Source organism: Pelobates fuscus, chromosome 9 (genome assembly GCF_036172605.1).
Source record: "Pelobates fuscus isolate aPelFus1 chromosome 9, aPelFus1.pri, whole genome shotgun sequence".
Lineage (NCBI taxonomy): Eukaryota > Metazoa > Chordata > Amphibia > Anura > Pelobatidae > Pelobates > Pelobates fuscus.
This window is the reverse complement of record NC_086325.1, coordinates 23,331,833-23,350,995: the sequence shown is the minus strand read 5'-3', so window position 1 is coordinate 23,350,995 and position 19,163 is coordinate 23,331,833. Positions and strand designations below refer to the sequence as shown.

Here is a 19,163-nt window from a genome sequence, read left to right as displayed (position 1 = left end):
TCTCCATTTTTATCCTGCTCCATCTATTGATCTCACCTATATTCTACTCCAGCCATCTCTCTCCATTTTTATCCTGCTCCATCTATTGATCTCACCTATATTCTCTCCATCTCGTCTCAGGTCAAAAATGTGAGAAGATAATTAATTACTGTGAAAAGAATCCTTGTTATAATGGAGGATCCTGTGCAGTTGCCACCAATACTCCCCTTGGTTATACTTGTAGCTGCCCACTGGTAATTATCTCTAATTAATGCTAATTATCATGATTGGCATTTCATTCAAACTTTGTGAGTAACATATGCCATGTGTCAGTGTCTGCAGATGACAAAAAGTAGGTAAGATACAGCGTGAGCAGCATATTACTGCTCTTCAGAGGGATTTGGATAAATTAGGGGACTGAGCAGGTAAGTATGATGTTATACTATACCATATATATGCAGAACTATCCATAAATGCAGATATATAAATGGGTATTTTTTGAAGTCCTGACAAACTACTCATACTAATCATACTAGTATAGTGACACATTGTGGTCAATGTATGTATTACAGTTGGTATTGATACAATTACTGTTACCTTTTGAAGACAGAATAGTGGTAGCTAAGAATTTGGATGATGACGTTTGTACCGTCTCCCCATTTTGGTGAGATTCTGTAATCATTATATACATTACCGACAGAATATCATACAGTTATCAAGTATAGTTCTAGTAATCATTATTCCTGATGTCAGTATCACATGGATACTAGATAAAGTGACATCCAGTGGCCACTGTGTGTATTACAGAAAAAGTATTTATGTAAATTACTTATTCCACTAATAGGGTGAAACTATGTGATTGCTTTATTTCTTTCTTATTCTGTCTATCCTTCATTTTCTGTTTTTTAAACTATTGTATTACTTTTTTTTATTCTCCCCAGGGATATTCGGGGGCCACCTGCAGTGACTCGATATCACCGTGTGGTCCCTATACTTGTTACAATGGAGGTGTATGTGAGCCTGGCACGGGGGTACTCCCTCGCTGCCGGTGTTCCAAAGGTTATTCTGGCCCACAATGCCTTGCACTCGTGGAACCCAGTGCTACAACTACAAGTACCTACCCTCCTGCCTTAGTGGGTCCCTGGGAGCAGTGTACAGACCATGAGTGCAGGAAGAAGTTCAGAAACAGTGTCTGTGACAGCGAGTGCAACAACAAGCCATGTCTGTATGATGGCTTCGATTGTAACATCACAAGATCCTGCAAGTAGGTCCATCGATGCAACTCTTTGTGTATGTGGGATTGGGCCTGTGTCCATGTGTATATCCTGGAACTGTACAACATACTGTTAATGTATTGTAACTTGAATTTTTGAGTCTGGAATCTAATTAATAAAGATGACCCTGTCTGCCTAATAAGTAGCATGCAAACCATACTTACGAGTAGAAGTAACAAGGAAAATCGAGTGAGCCTGTTGTCACCTTGTTTGGCCAAAGGTGCTGTCTACAGTTAATTAACGTGTGAGCTGAGTAAGGGTCATAGAATAGTTTTCCCCCTCATATTTATTGTAATACAATACTATTTATTACTAGTTTTTATTTACAGGACCATAACAAATACTCTATGGGTGGCTGTAACATGGTGGATTTTGCAGGTTCTTGTAGCTTAAAAGGTCTTAAATAAATTAATTTCAGAAATCTCCATCACTGTATCTAGCTTTACTGGAACTGACACCTCTGTCTATGTTTTTCTGTTTTAAACACTAAAGTGAGAATAGTTGGTCATTTAAAGTGAGTTTAACATTTTGGGCCAAAGTTTAATCTTATAAAGTTCGTTATGCCATACCTCCCACATGTGGCCTCTTCAAATCGGGACAGATTGTCTGAGTCCTGAAGGGGCATCGCCAGTGACGTGAATCAATCTTTTATTCAGTGGTGAAATTTTCAGAAAAGCAGGATATCTCAAAATGTTGCGACCTCTTTAATTTAACAGGATGTGCTAGATTAAAATCTCTTCCTCTGAACTTCAAGACTGCAAAAGGAAATCATTAACTTGTCCCTGAAGAGAGTCTCCAATCCCTTAAATATTTTACTATGTATTGACTTCCAAAAAGGCCAGCACATTTCCAGTTTTGGTTTCTAACACAGGATTTAAACATGTTTAGGTTATTTCACCATGTATATGTGCGGCCATATATTTATCTATATATATTTGTGAAGTCACAAAATGCTCTTCCATTTGCCAGTAGTTTTTATTTTATAAGCCTATCCATAGATATGTATGTCGCATTCGTTATTGCTTCTGACTTGTGTCTTGACCTCACTCTCTGTGTTTCTACTCCCAATTCTTCATCTTAGTCCTCTCTATGACAAATACTGCCTTGATCACTTTGCCAATGGTCACTGCGAGAAAGGATGTGACAAGGAAGAATGTGGCTGGGATGGAGGAGACTGTTTGAGAGAAGAAAGTGACTCCCTTGGTGGAACTCTGATCTTGGTGCTGAATTATGCTCCCCCTGTGCTACACCAGAGAGATATAAATAACCTGTTACGTTCTCTGTCCATCTCTCTCCGAACTGGCGTGAAATTACTAGCAGACAGCAAAGGTGACATGCTTTTTAGGTATCGGAAAGGAGACAATCTGAAAGAGTTGTCACCAGAAGTAATGCACAGGTGGGAGTATGGAACAATGAAGGCTGAAGGAGAAGAGAGTGAAAAGGAGAGCAGCACTATTGGGTAAGAGGGAAACGGAGGAAAGTGGTGTGAGTTGACTAAAACATCTTAAAGAGGATATGGGCAATAGCATTTTCTACTTGTTGAAGTTAAATGATAAAGTGTTGTGATAGACCACAGATGGGGGAGTAAATATACGTCTAGTAAATATAATTGGAATGCTGTGCTTGACTTAGAAAAGCTATGGACTATAACAAGTGCCTTTTTTGTTGAGTGGGCCAGAGAGAAGTCAGATTGCATAATGGGGAACGTAGAAAAGAAGGGGATTAAAATCACTGGCTGTGGACAAAACTCTCAAGGAGCTTATATCAGTAAAAAAGAAGAGAGATGTGTTAGAAATTAAAAGGAAGGTCACAGCCAGACATTTTGAGAGGAGGAGTGATAGAAGTAGAACCTAGACGAGAACGGTGTGTTATGTTAGGGAGGAGAGTGGTCAATGAGAGAAGGAAGGACAGATATGAATGCATGAGAGTGGGTTGGAAGAGCAGTGATGGTGTAGAGTTTCTGTAAAACAAGGAGATTATTATTATCCAGTTGATGTATTTAGACTTTTCTAAGCTGTGCTGTGAATGCACCTTATCTCACTTCATTCATAAACAAAAAACACAGCTAGTGAAGATCAGCTCACACACGTGTCCCTATTCACCTCGGCACCACACGAAGGTAGTGCCTAACTGCACCGAAAGGCCCTAAAAAAAATACCACTCAAAAGTGCATGGTGCTATCTACATGTGAAACAAGGGCGTTGATTCATTTTTTGTTTTATTTTATTCACCTTGTTTCACATGTAGAGAGCACTATGCACTTTTGAGTGGTATTTTTTGAGTAGTATTTTTTAGATAGAGCAGGTACTGTGGCTGTGGAAAGTCACTAAGATATTAAAAGGTCATAGACCTGCACTCTGTTTCGCACACCTCCTCGATAAACCAGAGTTCCCATTGACTGTACTACTATAGTGATATCCTATTAGCGTCACTCCCTTTAGCCAGCAGTGGGGCCCCTACAGCTTTGGGCCCACTGTCCAAGACCAATTGGCCAAGTATTCAGTCTACACCGTGAGTAGTGCTAAACACTGTAGATTCTGCATTACCACATTAGCTGCAGAGGGCCGGTCTCTGGGTGCCAAAGAAAGCCCATGTTTTGTTTTTTCGTCAAGCCCCTCTCATGGTTTTTGTGGTGACAGCACCCATAGTCAATACACTGAACTGACGGACGTGGTACTTGAAATAATGAAAGTGGTTGTGAAAAGCATTCGTGACAAAGAGGGTACTGGAACTTTAATTGAATGTTTTAGAGTGTTTTTAAGAGTGTTTTAGTTGTTGTTGTTTTATCTAATAGCAATACAATTTTAGTTACCACAGCTCTACTACAAAACAGATGGTTTTATCTTGCGAAATGTTGATTTACAGGAATCTAAGATTAAATTAAAATCATCAGGCCAACAAGCCATGAAGAGTTTACTACATGTTTGTTCGTCCACCCATTGTAAAGCGCTGCGGAATTTGATGGCGCTATATAAATAACATAATAATAATAATAATATACAGAACTAGACTTTACCACATCACAGGTTACATGCTGACGGAGGAAGGAAGTGACATCATCCGAGTTTCACATAATATAAACGTCTGAGCAACGGAATAAAAAAACAACAACAACAATACACAGTAACACTTACAGTAAATGGTTTACGTTTTAGAATGAGCCACCAGCTAAGGACAGATGGTGGCAGCAGACCAAAGGACAACACCAGCTAAACCCAGCTATATTCTTATTAGGAACACCGCACTGTATGCTAAATAAAGCATGGCAGTTTGACGAGGACTATTGGGAGCTGTGTGTGGCTTCCTACCATACCCCATGAGATATCTGTGGATAACATTGTTTGCAGTTATTTATACAGTGGAACTGCATGGAGATTGCAAATGGCCAATGTTTCTGTTATTTGCTGATCTTAAAGAAGCAGTCACTCTCTATTTCTTTCAACAGAAATTCAGCCAGGTCCCTACTGATTCTACTGAATATTCTGATATTCAATACGAGGATTCCTTTTAGTTAAAATTTAATTTTTTCTTCCGCCTGTCTAGTGTATATATATATTTTTTGTTTTGCTTTGTTACATGTGACAAAGGTCAAATAAATGATATATAAATAGTCACATGGAGTGGAGTTCAATATATAAACAATCTAATATTTATATTATTTATGAAGGTCATACTGTGAGTATATAAAGGTGCTGCATAAACAGGTACATCAGTATTCCAGCCCTGAAACTGTTAATGGGACACTCTGCTATTCACAAACGGCTTAATTTCTTACAGTGGGGGTGGGGCCCTTCTTGCACCATAATCATTAGAGAGTGCTGCAGTTGTTATGGTGCTTGGATTGATCCTTTAAGAAAGGTATCTTTATAACAACCACATCCCATTGTTTGCATTGATTACGTGTTGCCCCTTTGCAAATTGTAGGATGTGGTCATTATAACGAGTGCTTTTTTTTTTGTTTTTTTTTACTATTTTAGTGCTGTGCTGCTTATAAAAATTATTTAGAGGGATCATTGGCTCAGTCATATGCCATATCCCATTCCCTTCCTGTTAATCCATTTTAACTTCCAAAGCTTCTATCATGCCACTTGTTCACATATTATTATTATTATTAACTTCCTCGTACTGTTACTGGTTTAATATATCTGACAGAGATACAATGTTTATTCCCATATTTTCCATAGCTGTGTCCTGTACCTGCGTGTGTTTGGCACAAAGTATGACCAACCTCCCTGCTTTCATAGTGCCAAGGAAGCAGCAAGTTTCCTGGAAGCAATCCGTGAAAAAAATGAAAATATTCTTCCTTACTCTCTGCTTGAAGTCCAACACAACGAGGAGGGTAAAAGTACATGTCAACTCCACCAACCAGCAATATGCAAATTACACAGTATATCACTGTCAAGTATCAAAACTCCCCTCTTCAGCCAACACTCTTCATCTCTACCTGTGACGCACAACATGTTACTTAAAACTCCCCGTCTCTTATGATTCCATCAATGTAGCTTTATATATATCTTTTACTATCCTTACCTTTTGTGTCACTTTAACCCACTCCCTCTAGCATGTAAGCTCATTGAGCAGGGCCCTCAACCCCACTGTTCCTGTGTGTCCAACATGTCTGGTTACAACTAAATGTCTGTTCGTCCACCCACTGTAAAGCGCTGTGGAATTTGTTGGCGCTATATAAATAATAACATAATAATAACAATTCCACCCCCGAAGCACCTACTTCATTGGCATTTTAAATCTTCATCTATACAAACCTTCTTACCCTCCTAACGCGCAATATTTCCACCTACATGCTCTGTTTCTTCTCGATTTCGTCTCTCCATTTCCACAACATCCCCTTTACCCCATCACTTTGTATTTCCAATATTTTTTTGTTCCCTCTTCTCCCATTTGCTTCTCATTTTTCTCAGAATTTATATTTTCATTCACATATTCCATTTTTATCCCCGATACTATCTACTAAATGGTTGCTATATTTTCATCCCCCTCCATTTTAATCACAAACCTTGGAAATTTGTTAAGGTCTCTAAATGTTCTTAATGTTTGTAATTTTCATTATAAACTTTCCCTTACCACAATTCTCTTACAGGTTTCACCAAACCATTCCAGCTCCAATGGCCATTGGTTGGAGCATCTATTGGAGTGTTGTTGGCTCTAATATTGGGGGGCTTCATTGGGGTACATCTGAGCAGAAAGCGTCAGCATGGAGTTCTGTGGCTCCCTGCAGGTTTCAGCCGTTCTCGAGCAGCAGATGGTAGCAGGAGAAGAGAACCTGTTGGAGAAGATTCTGTCCGACTCAAGTAAGTGTGTAAAATATTGGCGTATGAAGTTGTAAGATTTAGATTCTAAAAAATCTTAAGAAGCAAATATATCTAAACGGGAGCGTATTCTTATACATATATATATATATATTTATTTTTTTGTAGTTGTGGAATTCTCAGACTCCCATACTCCCTAAAATTATATATTTCTCTTTGGCTTGCTCCATAATTTGAATGATGTACAACTGAGTCTAGTAACCCATCTCTGACCTCTCACTTTTCCCTCCACAAATAAAAAAATTAAAAAAACACGTATCTAAATATCACAAAGACAATGCAAAAGTTTACCAAAAGATATAAAATCACATCAAATGATATCTGGAAAAAAAAATACACATTTGCAGTCAGAGTAGGCATCCCAGTAAATCTGTCTATACTTGTGTCTGCACTAAAACGCCTGGTTAGTATTTCTAGGTAAAATTGTTTCTATACCCTTAACTCTCTCTTTCTCAGGCCATTAAGACATGACTCTGTTTACGATGAAGATTCTTCACCTGAGGAAGGCGTTGTGCAGCCAAAATCCAGAAGACTGAAGGTAATATACACATATTTCCATCCATTGATATATGTTCATCATTCTGCCACGTTTTACAGTTGAGCTCATCTACCTGTAAATTATTTTAACATTTAAGCTTACAGAGGATTCTACTATCCTTGATCATCGCCAATGGAGTCAGCAACATATTGATGCTGGGGTTCGCTTCCCACAATGCATTGCTCTCACACCTCCCCAGGAGGACCCAGACTGTAGAGACATCAATGTTAGAGGTCCAGGTACTCAAAACGTTTACACTGTGTATCACTGAGGTATTGTTTTTCTCATAAACCCTTGGATTTCCTTTATGTATCACCAGTGAGCAAAGCATGGTATTGTATTTTTAATACTGCATTAATTTGTTGATATACATTTTCTGCCATTCTTTAGGATCCAATCAAAAATTTTACATAAAATTGTGGACCTAAATATTTTAGAATGGCTTACATCAATGTTTTTGAGAAGTGGTTTGTAGGAGTAATCCTACCCCTGATGTTTTCTTGTGTAATAGATGGAGTTACTCCACTCATGTCAGCAATCTGTGCTGGAGGTGGTCTGGAACCAGTTGGTGGTGGTGGAGATCCCCCAGAAGTGGAGACTTCAGCTGCAGTCATTTCTGACCTCATTGGCCAAGGGGCAAGCCTCAATGCTCAGACAGACTCCAACGGTGAGACGGCCCTTCACCTAGCTGCTCGATTCGCAAGGCAAGATGCCATCAAGTGCATGCTGGATGCTGGAGCAGACACCAATGTCAAAGATAGGCTTGGGAGGACTCCACTTCACACAGCTATTGCTGCGGATGCTCTAGGTGTTTTCCAGGTGATTTAGTGGGATGGAGTACGTGGGATTAAAGAAAAAAGAAAGTAAAAAGACATTATGTGAAATAGTCTGAGAAACACAGGGTTGGTACAAACATGGGAGAAAAGTCTTTGTTCACCTATTCTTCAAAAAACATTTTCTTGTGTGGTTAGTTGTGTGAGCAATTGGCTTGTTTCTATTATTCGCTAGTTAGGGGAACATTTTCCAAATTGTACTGATGATGAGATTCATTTGTTGCCCTACACGGAGACAAGCACATAGCACAGCACCAGGTATACTACTACAGGGGCGGTATTTGGGGGCCTTGTGGATTGTCTATGTAGCAAACTCCATGATTTTTTATTGTTTTCGTAATCATTGTGCCATTATTTAACCATTCAAAAGCAGATGAGTGTTTCTTTTTTTTTTTTTTGTCAATCTCTGTTTATTGAAAAACATTTTTCTTTTTTTTCATATCAACGCATTTTGGGTTACAGAATAGAAAGGAAGGGTGGGGGATACATAGATATACAAGATAAGCTTTCACATTAGTCAAAGTGGTGGTATGTGTCCTTGCGCCAGTTCCGTGTGCATTAATATGTAGTCATGGGGGTATGGTTGGCTTAGGGAGATCGGCCGTGTGGTCAAGTGTGTCAAATTCAAGGTGATGGGGTCAGGCCGTCTTCTATATGTGCCCCTAACCAAGGGGGTGGCGGGGGGGGGGGGTGTTGAGTGCAGTCTATGGCGTGTGCATGATGTCCGTACAGTCATATTAGGCTGCGCCCTATTATGGTATTACGAGAGTGCGTCTGTAGTGGGTGTATTGTCGCTGTCATGTCAACCTAGGAGCCTTATAGTTATGCTTATTAGAATAACAGAATAACAGGGTTTAACAGGGCTAAACAGTTGTGCATGAGCCTCATGGTATTGGAGTGTCCCCTGGGGTATTCAAGTTTCGGATCGTAGAGTCGGGTGGTCCATGGTCGTTGAGGGTACCGTTGTTCTGGTTCCGGAGTGTCGTTCCGGGTGGGTCTGCGGGACCTGGATACCCAGGGCTTTGAAGAATTGAGGCGCCTCGGCTAGCGAAGAAAGTTTATGGACAGTCCCTTTATGAGTGACCACCAAGAACCTGGGGGATCTCCAGTGGTATTCCAACTATAAAGGCAGATGAGTGTTTCTTTCAAATCTGGGACATAGCTTTAGAAAGACTTAAGTGGTGGAAATTTTGGTTGCCACATACGTGTGTTGAAATTAACAGTCATGCAGATTATGTCTGGACTTGTGAAGCTAACATTCCATATCACTAGATGGCTGGAAGAAATTTAAATTCGTTTTTTAATTGTAAGATGACTGGTTGAATTTGCTGCTAATTCACATAGCAATTAGGTGATGACTGCAAATGTTTGTCACTGATATTTACCCAACATCTTCCTTAATAACAATTTTGATGCCTACCTTCGAAAATCTGTGCAAACAGTTCAAATGGCAAATACCAAAACGTTTCACACGGTTTCTTCACGTGCAAACAAGATTCTTCACATCATAATATTAAAATATCTTTACAAATTTTACAAAATACCATTTTCAGAAGTGCAGTGAAAGAACATATATCAATACAAAATAATCCTTTATCTTTTGTAATGAAACTTATTGCTGATTTCACAAGTCTTCTCAATGCTAAAGTTTTTCTTTCCTCTCTATAGACCCTACTACGATGCCGACAAACAGACATAGATGCTCGTATGAACGATGGATCTACTCCACTCATCTTGGCATCTCGTCTCCCAGTACAAAACATGGTGGAAGAGCTGGTGTCTTGTGGAGCTGAAATTGGAGCAACAGATAATAGGGGTTTGTGATGACTTTATAAATATAAACTATCAGGAACTTAAGATCCTGTTATTAAGAATCTGTGTCTCTATTTATTGTAATATATCTTATGTACCATTCCCCATCTCCTCTAACTATCAATTTCACCTTCTCCGCAGGCAAGTCTGCATTGCACTGGGCAGCAGCCGTTAACAATGTGCCAGCACTAAGGACTTTGCTCTGCAATGGAGCAAACAAGGATCTTCAGGACAAGAGGGTAAGAATTTAAACTATTCATGTTCTACCTTTGTTTGTTTGTTGACCCTTCCACTTCTTCTTATTATTATGTTTTTTGAACCTCATCTTATAATCTTCCTCCATCTTTATCTTTTCTTTCTCCTCTGTGTTGCATACTTCTTTTTTACCATCTTATTTCCTCCTAACTTTCCATTTTTAAAAAAACTTCCAACCAGGATCAGACTGCTCTCTTCCTTGCTGCCCGGGAAGGTAGTTTTGAGGCTGCCAGGATTCTAATCGAACATCAAGCAGATCGAGATCTTACTGACCATATAGGGCATCAGCCACGGCATGTTGCTCGAGAGCGAGGTCATAAGGACATCCAGCAACTTTTGGAAGAGCGTGGACCTTTGGTTAACAGAAGTACTTCTGTAACACCTTCTACTGGAGGTCCTCATTTAAAAAAGAATCAACGACCTCGACCCAAGGACTCAGTCAAGCCACCCCCTTTACCACACATAGACTTGAGCAGCTCCTGTTATCACAATGCCCCACCTCTTTCAGCACCACCGTATGTTCCTGGTCCACCATCAGAGGGCAACTGCTGTCAGTCACACCACCCTACAGTCAACTATGGGGGGAACTTCCCTCCCTACACTCGGAGTGGCTCCTTCTCATCAGGTGTGGCACAATGCCAGTGGGCAAATAGAGGTTGGAGAGTCCATTTTTGTACAACAGTACCTGAGGCACCCTATACAGGGGAGGCCCAACAGCTTTCTCCTCATGCTCAGTGGCTACCAGAATCACATCACCCCCAGTCTCCAAAATGCCAAAATCCAATAGCTGGCTTCTGCTCTACGCCAGCCTTGGAATCCCAAACTACGAAAGACATGCCCTGCACTCCCACTGACCAGTTAGGTCACAGCTTATATTTGACACCTCCTCCATCTCAATATGGCTACCCTTCCCCTGCCAGCCCAGAGGAAATATCTTCCACCCAAACAACTTGCATGCACCACCATCCTTTCCTCACTCCTTCCCCAGAGTCACGGAATACCTGGGGCATTGCATCACCATAAAAAAAATGAAATCTTTTAATCAGATTGAAAGGCAATTAATGGACTTAGTGATGCACTGGACTTAGTGATGCACTGGACTTAGTGATGCACTGAAGCAAGACTGCAAAACAGGATATTATTTGCTTGGCTTAAAAAGTAATGGTCTTATAAATCTAGCCGGCCCAAAGGCTCCATGAGGCCGTTAATTTATTTGGGTCTAGTCTCCCAGCCGGTGAATTTGATAGCTGTATTGCCAGTCCTGTTAGGGTTGAGGAGAGCTAGGCTGAAAGACTATGTTACCGAGATTATGACAATGAAGCATTTCTTACAGCTACTTGAGCTAGCAAAAATGGCAATGTCTGCAAAAAGAACATGTAGCTTAATGAAACGTGTATTCTACAGTTCCTCCACGTGTGACAGTCTTCATTTTTAACCAAGTGTGCATGGTCCGAGGGCAATAATACAAATATGCATCAACATGTTTGAACATATGTAGTTAAATATTGGCTAGCAATGTCCAGCCGTACATTAGCTGTCAATAAATTGATTTTCTAGAAAGTGGAAAGGAAGTACCCACTCAAGGTCGAAATCCTGGCTAAAGAATTGACTGTATATAAATCCAAATGCCCCCCAGAGGTCATGTGAATTTACAGTATAAACCAGTTAGTGGTTATTAACTTAACGTACATACAGATGCAGCAATGGGTATGTAGTGAATCATAAATGTCAAAATTCTGCCAACTGTTCATTCTGGGTTCCGATTTGTCCACGTAAACAATTTGAGATGATTGTCATTGCATTGTATTAAACTTAATATAAATTATCTGTGGTATGTCTAAAAAAAAAAACTTTAAATAAACGAACTAACTCATCGAATAGAAACGGGTAAGTGGTGTGCATAAATGGAGCAAACTTTACACTCGTTTTCCATCTGCTACTCTGTTCTTTCATTTTCCTGAAATTCAAGGTAGAAAGTAGATTGCACTTTGCTACAGTCTACATTATGTGAAACTGATGAAGGATTACAAGCCGGCATTTCTAACACTATTACTTATGCCCTTGTTTCAAATGCAGTTAATATACTTGAACATATGAACATAGACATGCACAGGGCATGTGCCAGGTGTGATATAAACTAATGCAGGGTCAAATTAAACTTCCTGGCCCCTGTTTATTCTGTGCCGTTTTCTGTGAGCTTGGAGTAGCTTTTGTTTTTTTAGGAAAATCTCTGTATAAATGTATTTATCACTAAATTAGAATTGATTTTTTTGTACAGTTTAGATATTTGAATTTATATGGACACCCATTCTAGTGGCCTATGTTTGTTATAATGATGGAATTTGATCATTACTGCTACGTTATACATAATTTTATGAACATGGTCCACTTTAGGGACACTTTATGCTTCATATCCACTACAGCTTGCAAAAGTTGTTATGGTGCCAGGAGTCCTCAGCCCTGTCGGTTTACAAACAGTTTGACTCGTGGTTTGCTGTGACGTGTGTCCACTGTCCTTTCAGACTGAAATGGTCTGATAAAGTGAAAGTGTATATTTCCACATTATTATACCAGTTTGGGCAGTATCCATTGGCTGAGACCTGTCAGCTGACACTATTTAAACCTGGTATTAATTGGTATGATAGTGTGAAAGTATGAAGTTTTGCTTTAAAAGACAAATTCAAACTGGAAGTAGCACAGGTTCCCAAAACGTCTGGGTAAGTGTCAAAGCATTCATTAACGGTTAGACAGATTACTGGCGTCTGGCATCTGTGCACTTCTGGCACCATAACCACTACACCACACATAGTGTGTTTCATGCCTAGAGTTTTCCTTTAAAGTTACAAAATGGCCCTTTAATGTCAGACAATTATTCAGGTAATAATAGCAGATAAAAACACATTTTGCATACTGATCCCCCAATGATGCATTCTTGAAAAAAATCTGTGGCAGCCATCACTAAAACAGACTACATATGAAGCTCACTGTTTGATTTTAACCAAGGTAGACACAATTCTTTCAATCACAGGACACTTAATGCTGCACTAAACGGTGAAGGAAAACTACAAACATGTCAGAAATATACACCTCTGCAGGAATGCACATCCCTGATAGATTATCTACCTTTCTGGCAAACTGAGACAATTCAACAGACATGGCGTCACATTTCCGTCTTCCCACAATGCACCACTACACTACCTGTGATCTTCCCATCTTCCCACAATGCACCACTACACTACCTGTGATCTTACCATCTTCCCACAATGCACCACTACACTAACTGTGATCTTCCCACAATGCACCACTACACTCCCTGTGATCTTCTCACAATGCATCACTACACTCCCTGTGATCTCACCATCTTCCCACAATGCACCACTACACTACCTGTGTTCTTACAGTCTTCCCACAATGCACCATTACACTACCTGTGATCTTGCCATCTTCCTACAATGCACCACTACACTACCTGTGATCTTCCCACAATGCATCACTACACTACCTGTGATCTTCCCATAATGCATCACTACTCTACCTGTGATCTTACATCTTCCCACAATGCACCACTACACTACCTGTGATCTCCCATAATGCATCACTACACTACCTGTGATCTTACCATCTTCCCACAATGAACCACTACACTACCTGTGATCTTAACATCTTCCCACAGTGAACCACGACACTACTTGTGATCTTACCATCTTCCCACACTACACCACTTCACTACCTGTGATCTTACCATCTTCTCACAATGCACCACTACACTACCTGTGATCTTAACATCTTCCCACAATGCACCACTACACTACCTGTGGTCTTACCATCTTCTCACAACGCACCACTACACTACCTGTGATCTTACCATCTTCCCACACTACACCACTACACTACCTGTGATCTTACTACACTACATCACTACACTACCTGTGATCTCACCATCTTTCCACAGTGAACCACTACACTACCTGTGATTTTACCATCTTCTCACAACGCACCACTACACTACCTGTGATCTTACCATCTTCCCACAATGCACCACTACACTCCCTGTGATCTTAACATCTTCCCACACTACACTACCTGTGATCTTACCATCTTCCCACACTACACCACTTCACTACCTGTGATCTTACCATCTTCTCACAATGCACCACAACACTACCTGTGATCTTAACATCTTCCCACAATGCACCACTACACTACCTGTGATCTTGTCATCTTCCCACAATGCACCACTACACTACCTGTGATCTTACCATCTTCCCACAATGCACCACTACACTACCTGTGATCTCACCATCTTCCCACATATATATATATATATATATATATATATATATATATTTGTCCTTAACTCTCATCTCTATGAGAAATAAGCAGTGTGCATTTAGAGCAACACAATAGGCTGCACATTGATACACCAAAGGAATTGTCAATGCAAAATGCAAGTTTTATTCATGTTCATTGTTCACACAGTGATATGTGGCATTTCTGAATTACATAGTACTGTATTATTCTGTTTTGTGAACAATGATAGGAGCCCATTGTTATCCGGTCAGAGACAGAATATTTAGTGAATAATCCTCATGATGATCTGCTCTGAGGAGGATACACGAAAGAGAATAATGTCTGTTGCTTTTAAAAGGCTAGGAACATGTTAGAAGGTACATTTGAGACATCAATAACCCAGTCTTTATTTGCCCACTAACCCCCAAATTATTTATTTTGTTCTCCTGTTTTAGTGCCATTATTCATGGGTGCATCCGTTTAGCTTAAAGAAAACACAACATCAAAGGGAAAATTGTTGGCCATTGTTAATCAGAGCTAAAAGCAAACAAAACCTTCCCTAATACAAGTTCATACTGATGGTCATCAGCTCCCCTGTGCTATCAGAGAGATGTCACAAAGAGGCCTATTGTAAAAAAAAAACTATTCTATAGTTCCCCAGGAATGAGGGCCTGAACTAGCAACCTGGCCGCTAATTTAGCAAGTAGTGTCCTCTTCTTCCACTCCATGTAAAATGGGATAATTACAGGTGTAATGCACTGTAAATGCATGACATCCTAAAACCTCCTAGTCGACATAATAAAAATATAACTAAAAGCCCATGAGAGAAACCTACAAATATCTTAATGCGTTTAACTAAGTGGACATGTTCTGGAGACTTCGTTGAAGTTAAAGAAAATAAATGGAAGAGGCTTGTTCAAAGCTAAAGTTAAAGAAAAAAAATGTATAGGGTGATGTAATGAAATACTTCATAGAACAGGTTTCAGGTGCATTGAATTACCTTCCAGTAGGTGTGGTAGAGATTAATACAATTTAGGAACTGATTTGCCCTAAAGTAGCAATATGTACCTACCTGTGATATCAAAGGATGCTATTGTAGTGAGTGACCAAAGAGCAAAAAATCCAGGAATTAAAGTAATTACTGTGGGTGATCCATCGAGGTGTGATTAACAGTATTTCCTGTTCGCATGGGCACTGGGTTGGCTTGTTATGTTTGTGAAGAGGGGATCATGATTATCTCAGCATACATCGTGTGATCTCTAGAACAAACATGTAATACTAAAATAAGTATTTTATAAGTAAAAATGTAGCTGGTCATTTTCTCTTGGTGAGCAACCTAGCGTACATCTGCAAACTAGTAATAGTAGATATACCGGGTAGACTTCCAAGTGAATTTAAAGGGAATTTCAAATTGAAAGCCAGAGAAGCTAGAGTGGACGTATAGCTGGAAGGGTAGAATTTTTCCATTTTGGCTACCGTTACCTTAAATTTTAAATTAACTTTCAGTTCACTTTGAAATCTCACTTTATTGAATACAAATGTTAGTGTGCAAATATGTTCCGCATCCACAGCATTTGTTTAATGGGTTTATAAACAAAACAAACAAATTATGGCAAACAGAAAGGGGAACAGAAACAAGAAATGATGATGGTCTTCCAATCTCCAGGAAGGTGGATGTCATTACAATCAGAGGTAAAGAGCAGTCTGCACACAGGGGAAGAGAGATTATCAGGTGTGCAGTCCTTGTAAGATGTAAGAGTAGGGTGTGTGCAGTAGCTGTGGTGTAAAAAGGTGAACAGGGTGAATTCAATGCAGATGCAAGCTGTGGCCACAGTGGTATTAGAGTTTCGGAACCATAGATCCTAAATATATCCCGTGAAGATCCTTCCCTGCTGCTGTCACCCCAGCCCCCTATTGCTGATGCAGTAGGGTAGATAGATACAGAACAGAAAAAAAACGAGGGCAGCGGTTCTCGTAATGCAAAATTGTGCACAAAGTGTAACACAACTGTTTTGTTGAAGAACATGTCCATCAGTAAAACAGTTGTGTATCACTTCAAGCACAATTTTACATTCGAAGACACGCTTCTTGCATTTTTTCTGTTTCAAGTGCGCGTTCTGTTAGGTGAGGTATGGGTAGACAGGCGTAGAGAAAGGAATGTCATGGTAAGCTATTCAAAATTAATCAGCAGTTATGTATTTCTAAAAGGACTGGAAGGTAGAGAGAGTCAGATTAGAATAGTTAAGGTACTCAAGAGGAATCCCATGTGAGATCTGGTGGTGTAAACAGATTACGCTAAGGGTATAGTGGTTGAGAATGTGTGATGGTGAGACGTGATGTATAATTAGGGGTAAGGGTGCTAAGAGCTCTGCAGGGGAGTGTCACGATATTATCGCTAATCATAAGAGACCCAGAATGCAAGACGTGGGATGAGTAGTGGGTATTAGTATCACCAGGAGCCATAGAGACATATATTATTTATAAGGATCCAACATATACTGACGTACAATGGGTGGATGACACACATAATTAAATTTAACAAGACAGATTTAATTAAGAGGTGGTGAAGACTGTGATCGAATGATCTCACAATCTAAAATAACAATGTAAGTTAAGCATGAGGAAAACTGATGAAGAAAGACTTATAATGATTTATAATAATCTTATAATGACTTATAATAATCTTAAATCAGAATAGTGAAAACACAAGCAAATTTGAGATGAAAAGAGAAATAATCAGTTTGTTGCTTTTTCCCCAAGTTTTGCAGTAAGTGATAGGATTAAAAAAAAAATTTTTAAAAAGATAAAAACATACATCACGATAGTTATTTTGTGCAATAAAAGCCACAATGTTTTGAGACAAGTTGGCATAATGTTCTTTATTTATAGCCAAACTGATACTTCACGATGCCTAACAAGTTCCCAATACTATTTTTGTAGAAGGAAGTGAGAAAGCCTTCATGATTGCCGATGAGTTTAGTATTGCATTGACACTAACGGTTTAGACAAACGTCAAAGCATAATCTACAAACATACCTTACCATTGGATTCATTATATACAGATAGCTAATTGTTAAGGGAAAATGCTTCCCCAACACATGTTCACAATAGCAAGCATCCGAAAATATTCACAGATCCATTTTTAACATTTTTCTCATACCCTGGAAGACCCAACAAGACTAGAAATTTGACTTTTCAAGAAACGGCTAAATGTTTTTGTTTTCAATTTACTTAACAGGGAGGCGTTGTGAAAAATAATGTCAAAAAAAGTTAAACGCTGTTTTAACCCAAACTTTCACCTTCACGTAGTTATCTAATATCGGTAAGAAAATGTTCGTCCCTTGTAAGCCAGCACAAATTATATGCATGGTTTTAAAATAATATGATCTATCATACACCATAGAGGGCAGCTCAAGAAAGCAATGGTTGATTGTTGCTTAAAAAGAACAAACTTTGAAATTGAGGTTCACAATAAAATACTTTGATAACCGGATTTATACACTCAGGGCAGTCAATTCCTCTGTTCTACAATGTCTCCAAGATAAAAAGCAACTACAAAATAATTAAAAAGTGCAGGTAGGGATTCAAACGGAGGGCAGAGGTACAATTGGCTTATCTTTGTGGCTTATCAGACTGCAGAATGACTGGGCTCACCTATGGCACACTATGATTATTTATTACATGACGTATACACTATATATATATGTACACTGTTTCCTATAATACACACTGGTAGTGGCTCAGCAATGCGTTTTTGGGTATTCTGGGGACCATTATATCCAACACTTGCTTTCTTTTGGGGGGTGCTGAATTTATCTATTCTGATATTATATTTTTAGTGGCAAATAAGACCAGCACAGATGAGAGAGGTTTTCTAGAATGTAATAAAATACATTTTGAAGTTATAAATACGTTTATATATCTATCAGCGTTAGTAGGACCTTACTTTATTTAAGCAAACTATGTCTTTATTGTAAATAGTCACAGGTTTGTTGAAATAGTTACCTCTGATTTATGACTGTGGACTTAACTTGCAATTTAATTTATTGAACCATTAATGCTGGTAAAATGTATTTGCCACAGTAATACAGCACCCTCTACTGCTCAATTGGGGTTATTGCAGCTTGTTAAAGGAAAACTGACACCAAATTTTCACTTCTTGTTTTTTAAAAGTTTATTATATTTAATGAAACTTAATGATATTTTTTTTTAATGATGTATAATGGTTGTTTTTATCTGGCTGAGTAGACACTGGCGTTATCTAACTGCTGCTCAATCTAAACGGCTCTCAGTTTCACACAGAGAAATTAAATCACAGCATCAGCCCCGTTAGGTTGAGCAGCAGTCGGTCAAATAGCAGTAGAGTCTAAACCAACATGGCTGCTCAGCCAGATAAAAAAAAAGTACAATTTTATCAAAAAAACAAAAAAAAAACAGTATACATCATTTGGTTTTTTATTTGTCTTTTTAAATGGGTGAAGATGTGATGACAGTTGTCCTTTAAGGTATCTTTTAGACTGCATTGCCCAAAAGGAAAATTTCATTTATTTTAAAGATCCACCTGTACAGCCTTTCATCTATTAGGAAACATATTCTAACACAGTACAAGCAAAAAAACAAACAAAACATAGCTATCTGCCAGTGATAATGCTTTGAGGAGATGTATTAAGACCCTGATTGTGACTCTTTTCATTGCTTTTAACTAATGGACCAAGTTTGCAAGTTTAGAATTAAAAGCAGTTACAAAGCCATTCTCTAATTATAATGTATTTCACGATTGAGCTTTATTTATTTGTTAGCCTTTTTGTTTTCTAAATAACTATACAGCCCTATATTATGCAAATCATGTCTACCG

At 39.0% G+C, this 19,163-nt stretch overlaps 1 protein-coding gene across 2 annotated transcripts in view; it reads left to right on the top strand.

Moving 5' to 3' along the window:
• Positions 1-11,093, top strand: part of NOTCH4 (notch receptor 4) — a 57,498-nt gene extending 46,405 nt beyond the window's left edge. Inside the window, exons 23-33 of one of the 2 annotated variants that reach the window (XM_063431525.1) lie at positions 121-233; positions 921-1,243; positions 2,335-2,712; positions 5,438-5,592; positions 6,352-6,562; positions 7,037-7,118; positions 7,216-7,357; positions 7,630-7,937; positions 9,620-9,767; positions 9,905-10,002; positions 10,199-11,093. In XM_063431525.1, coding sequence (XP_063287595.1) covers positions 121-233; positions 921-1,243; positions 2,335-2,712; positions 5,438-5,592; positions 6,352-6,562; positions 7,037-7,118; positions 7,216-7,357; positions 7,630-7,937; positions 9,620-9,767; positions 9,905-10,002; positions 10,199-11,041 — 2,801 coding nt within the window. In that variant the 3' untranslated portion in view covers positions 11,042-11,093. Of the gene's footprint in view, positions 1-120; positions 234-920; positions 1,244-2,334; positions 2,713-5,437; positions 5,599-6,351; positions 6,563-7,036; positions 7,119-7,215; positions 7,358-7,629; positions 7,938-9,619; positions 9,768-9,904; positions 10,003-10,198 lie in introns of both variants that reach the window. The other variant, XM_063431524.1, reaches the window with a different exon arrangement.
• Positions 11,094-19,163: the final 8,070 nt, after the last annotated feature.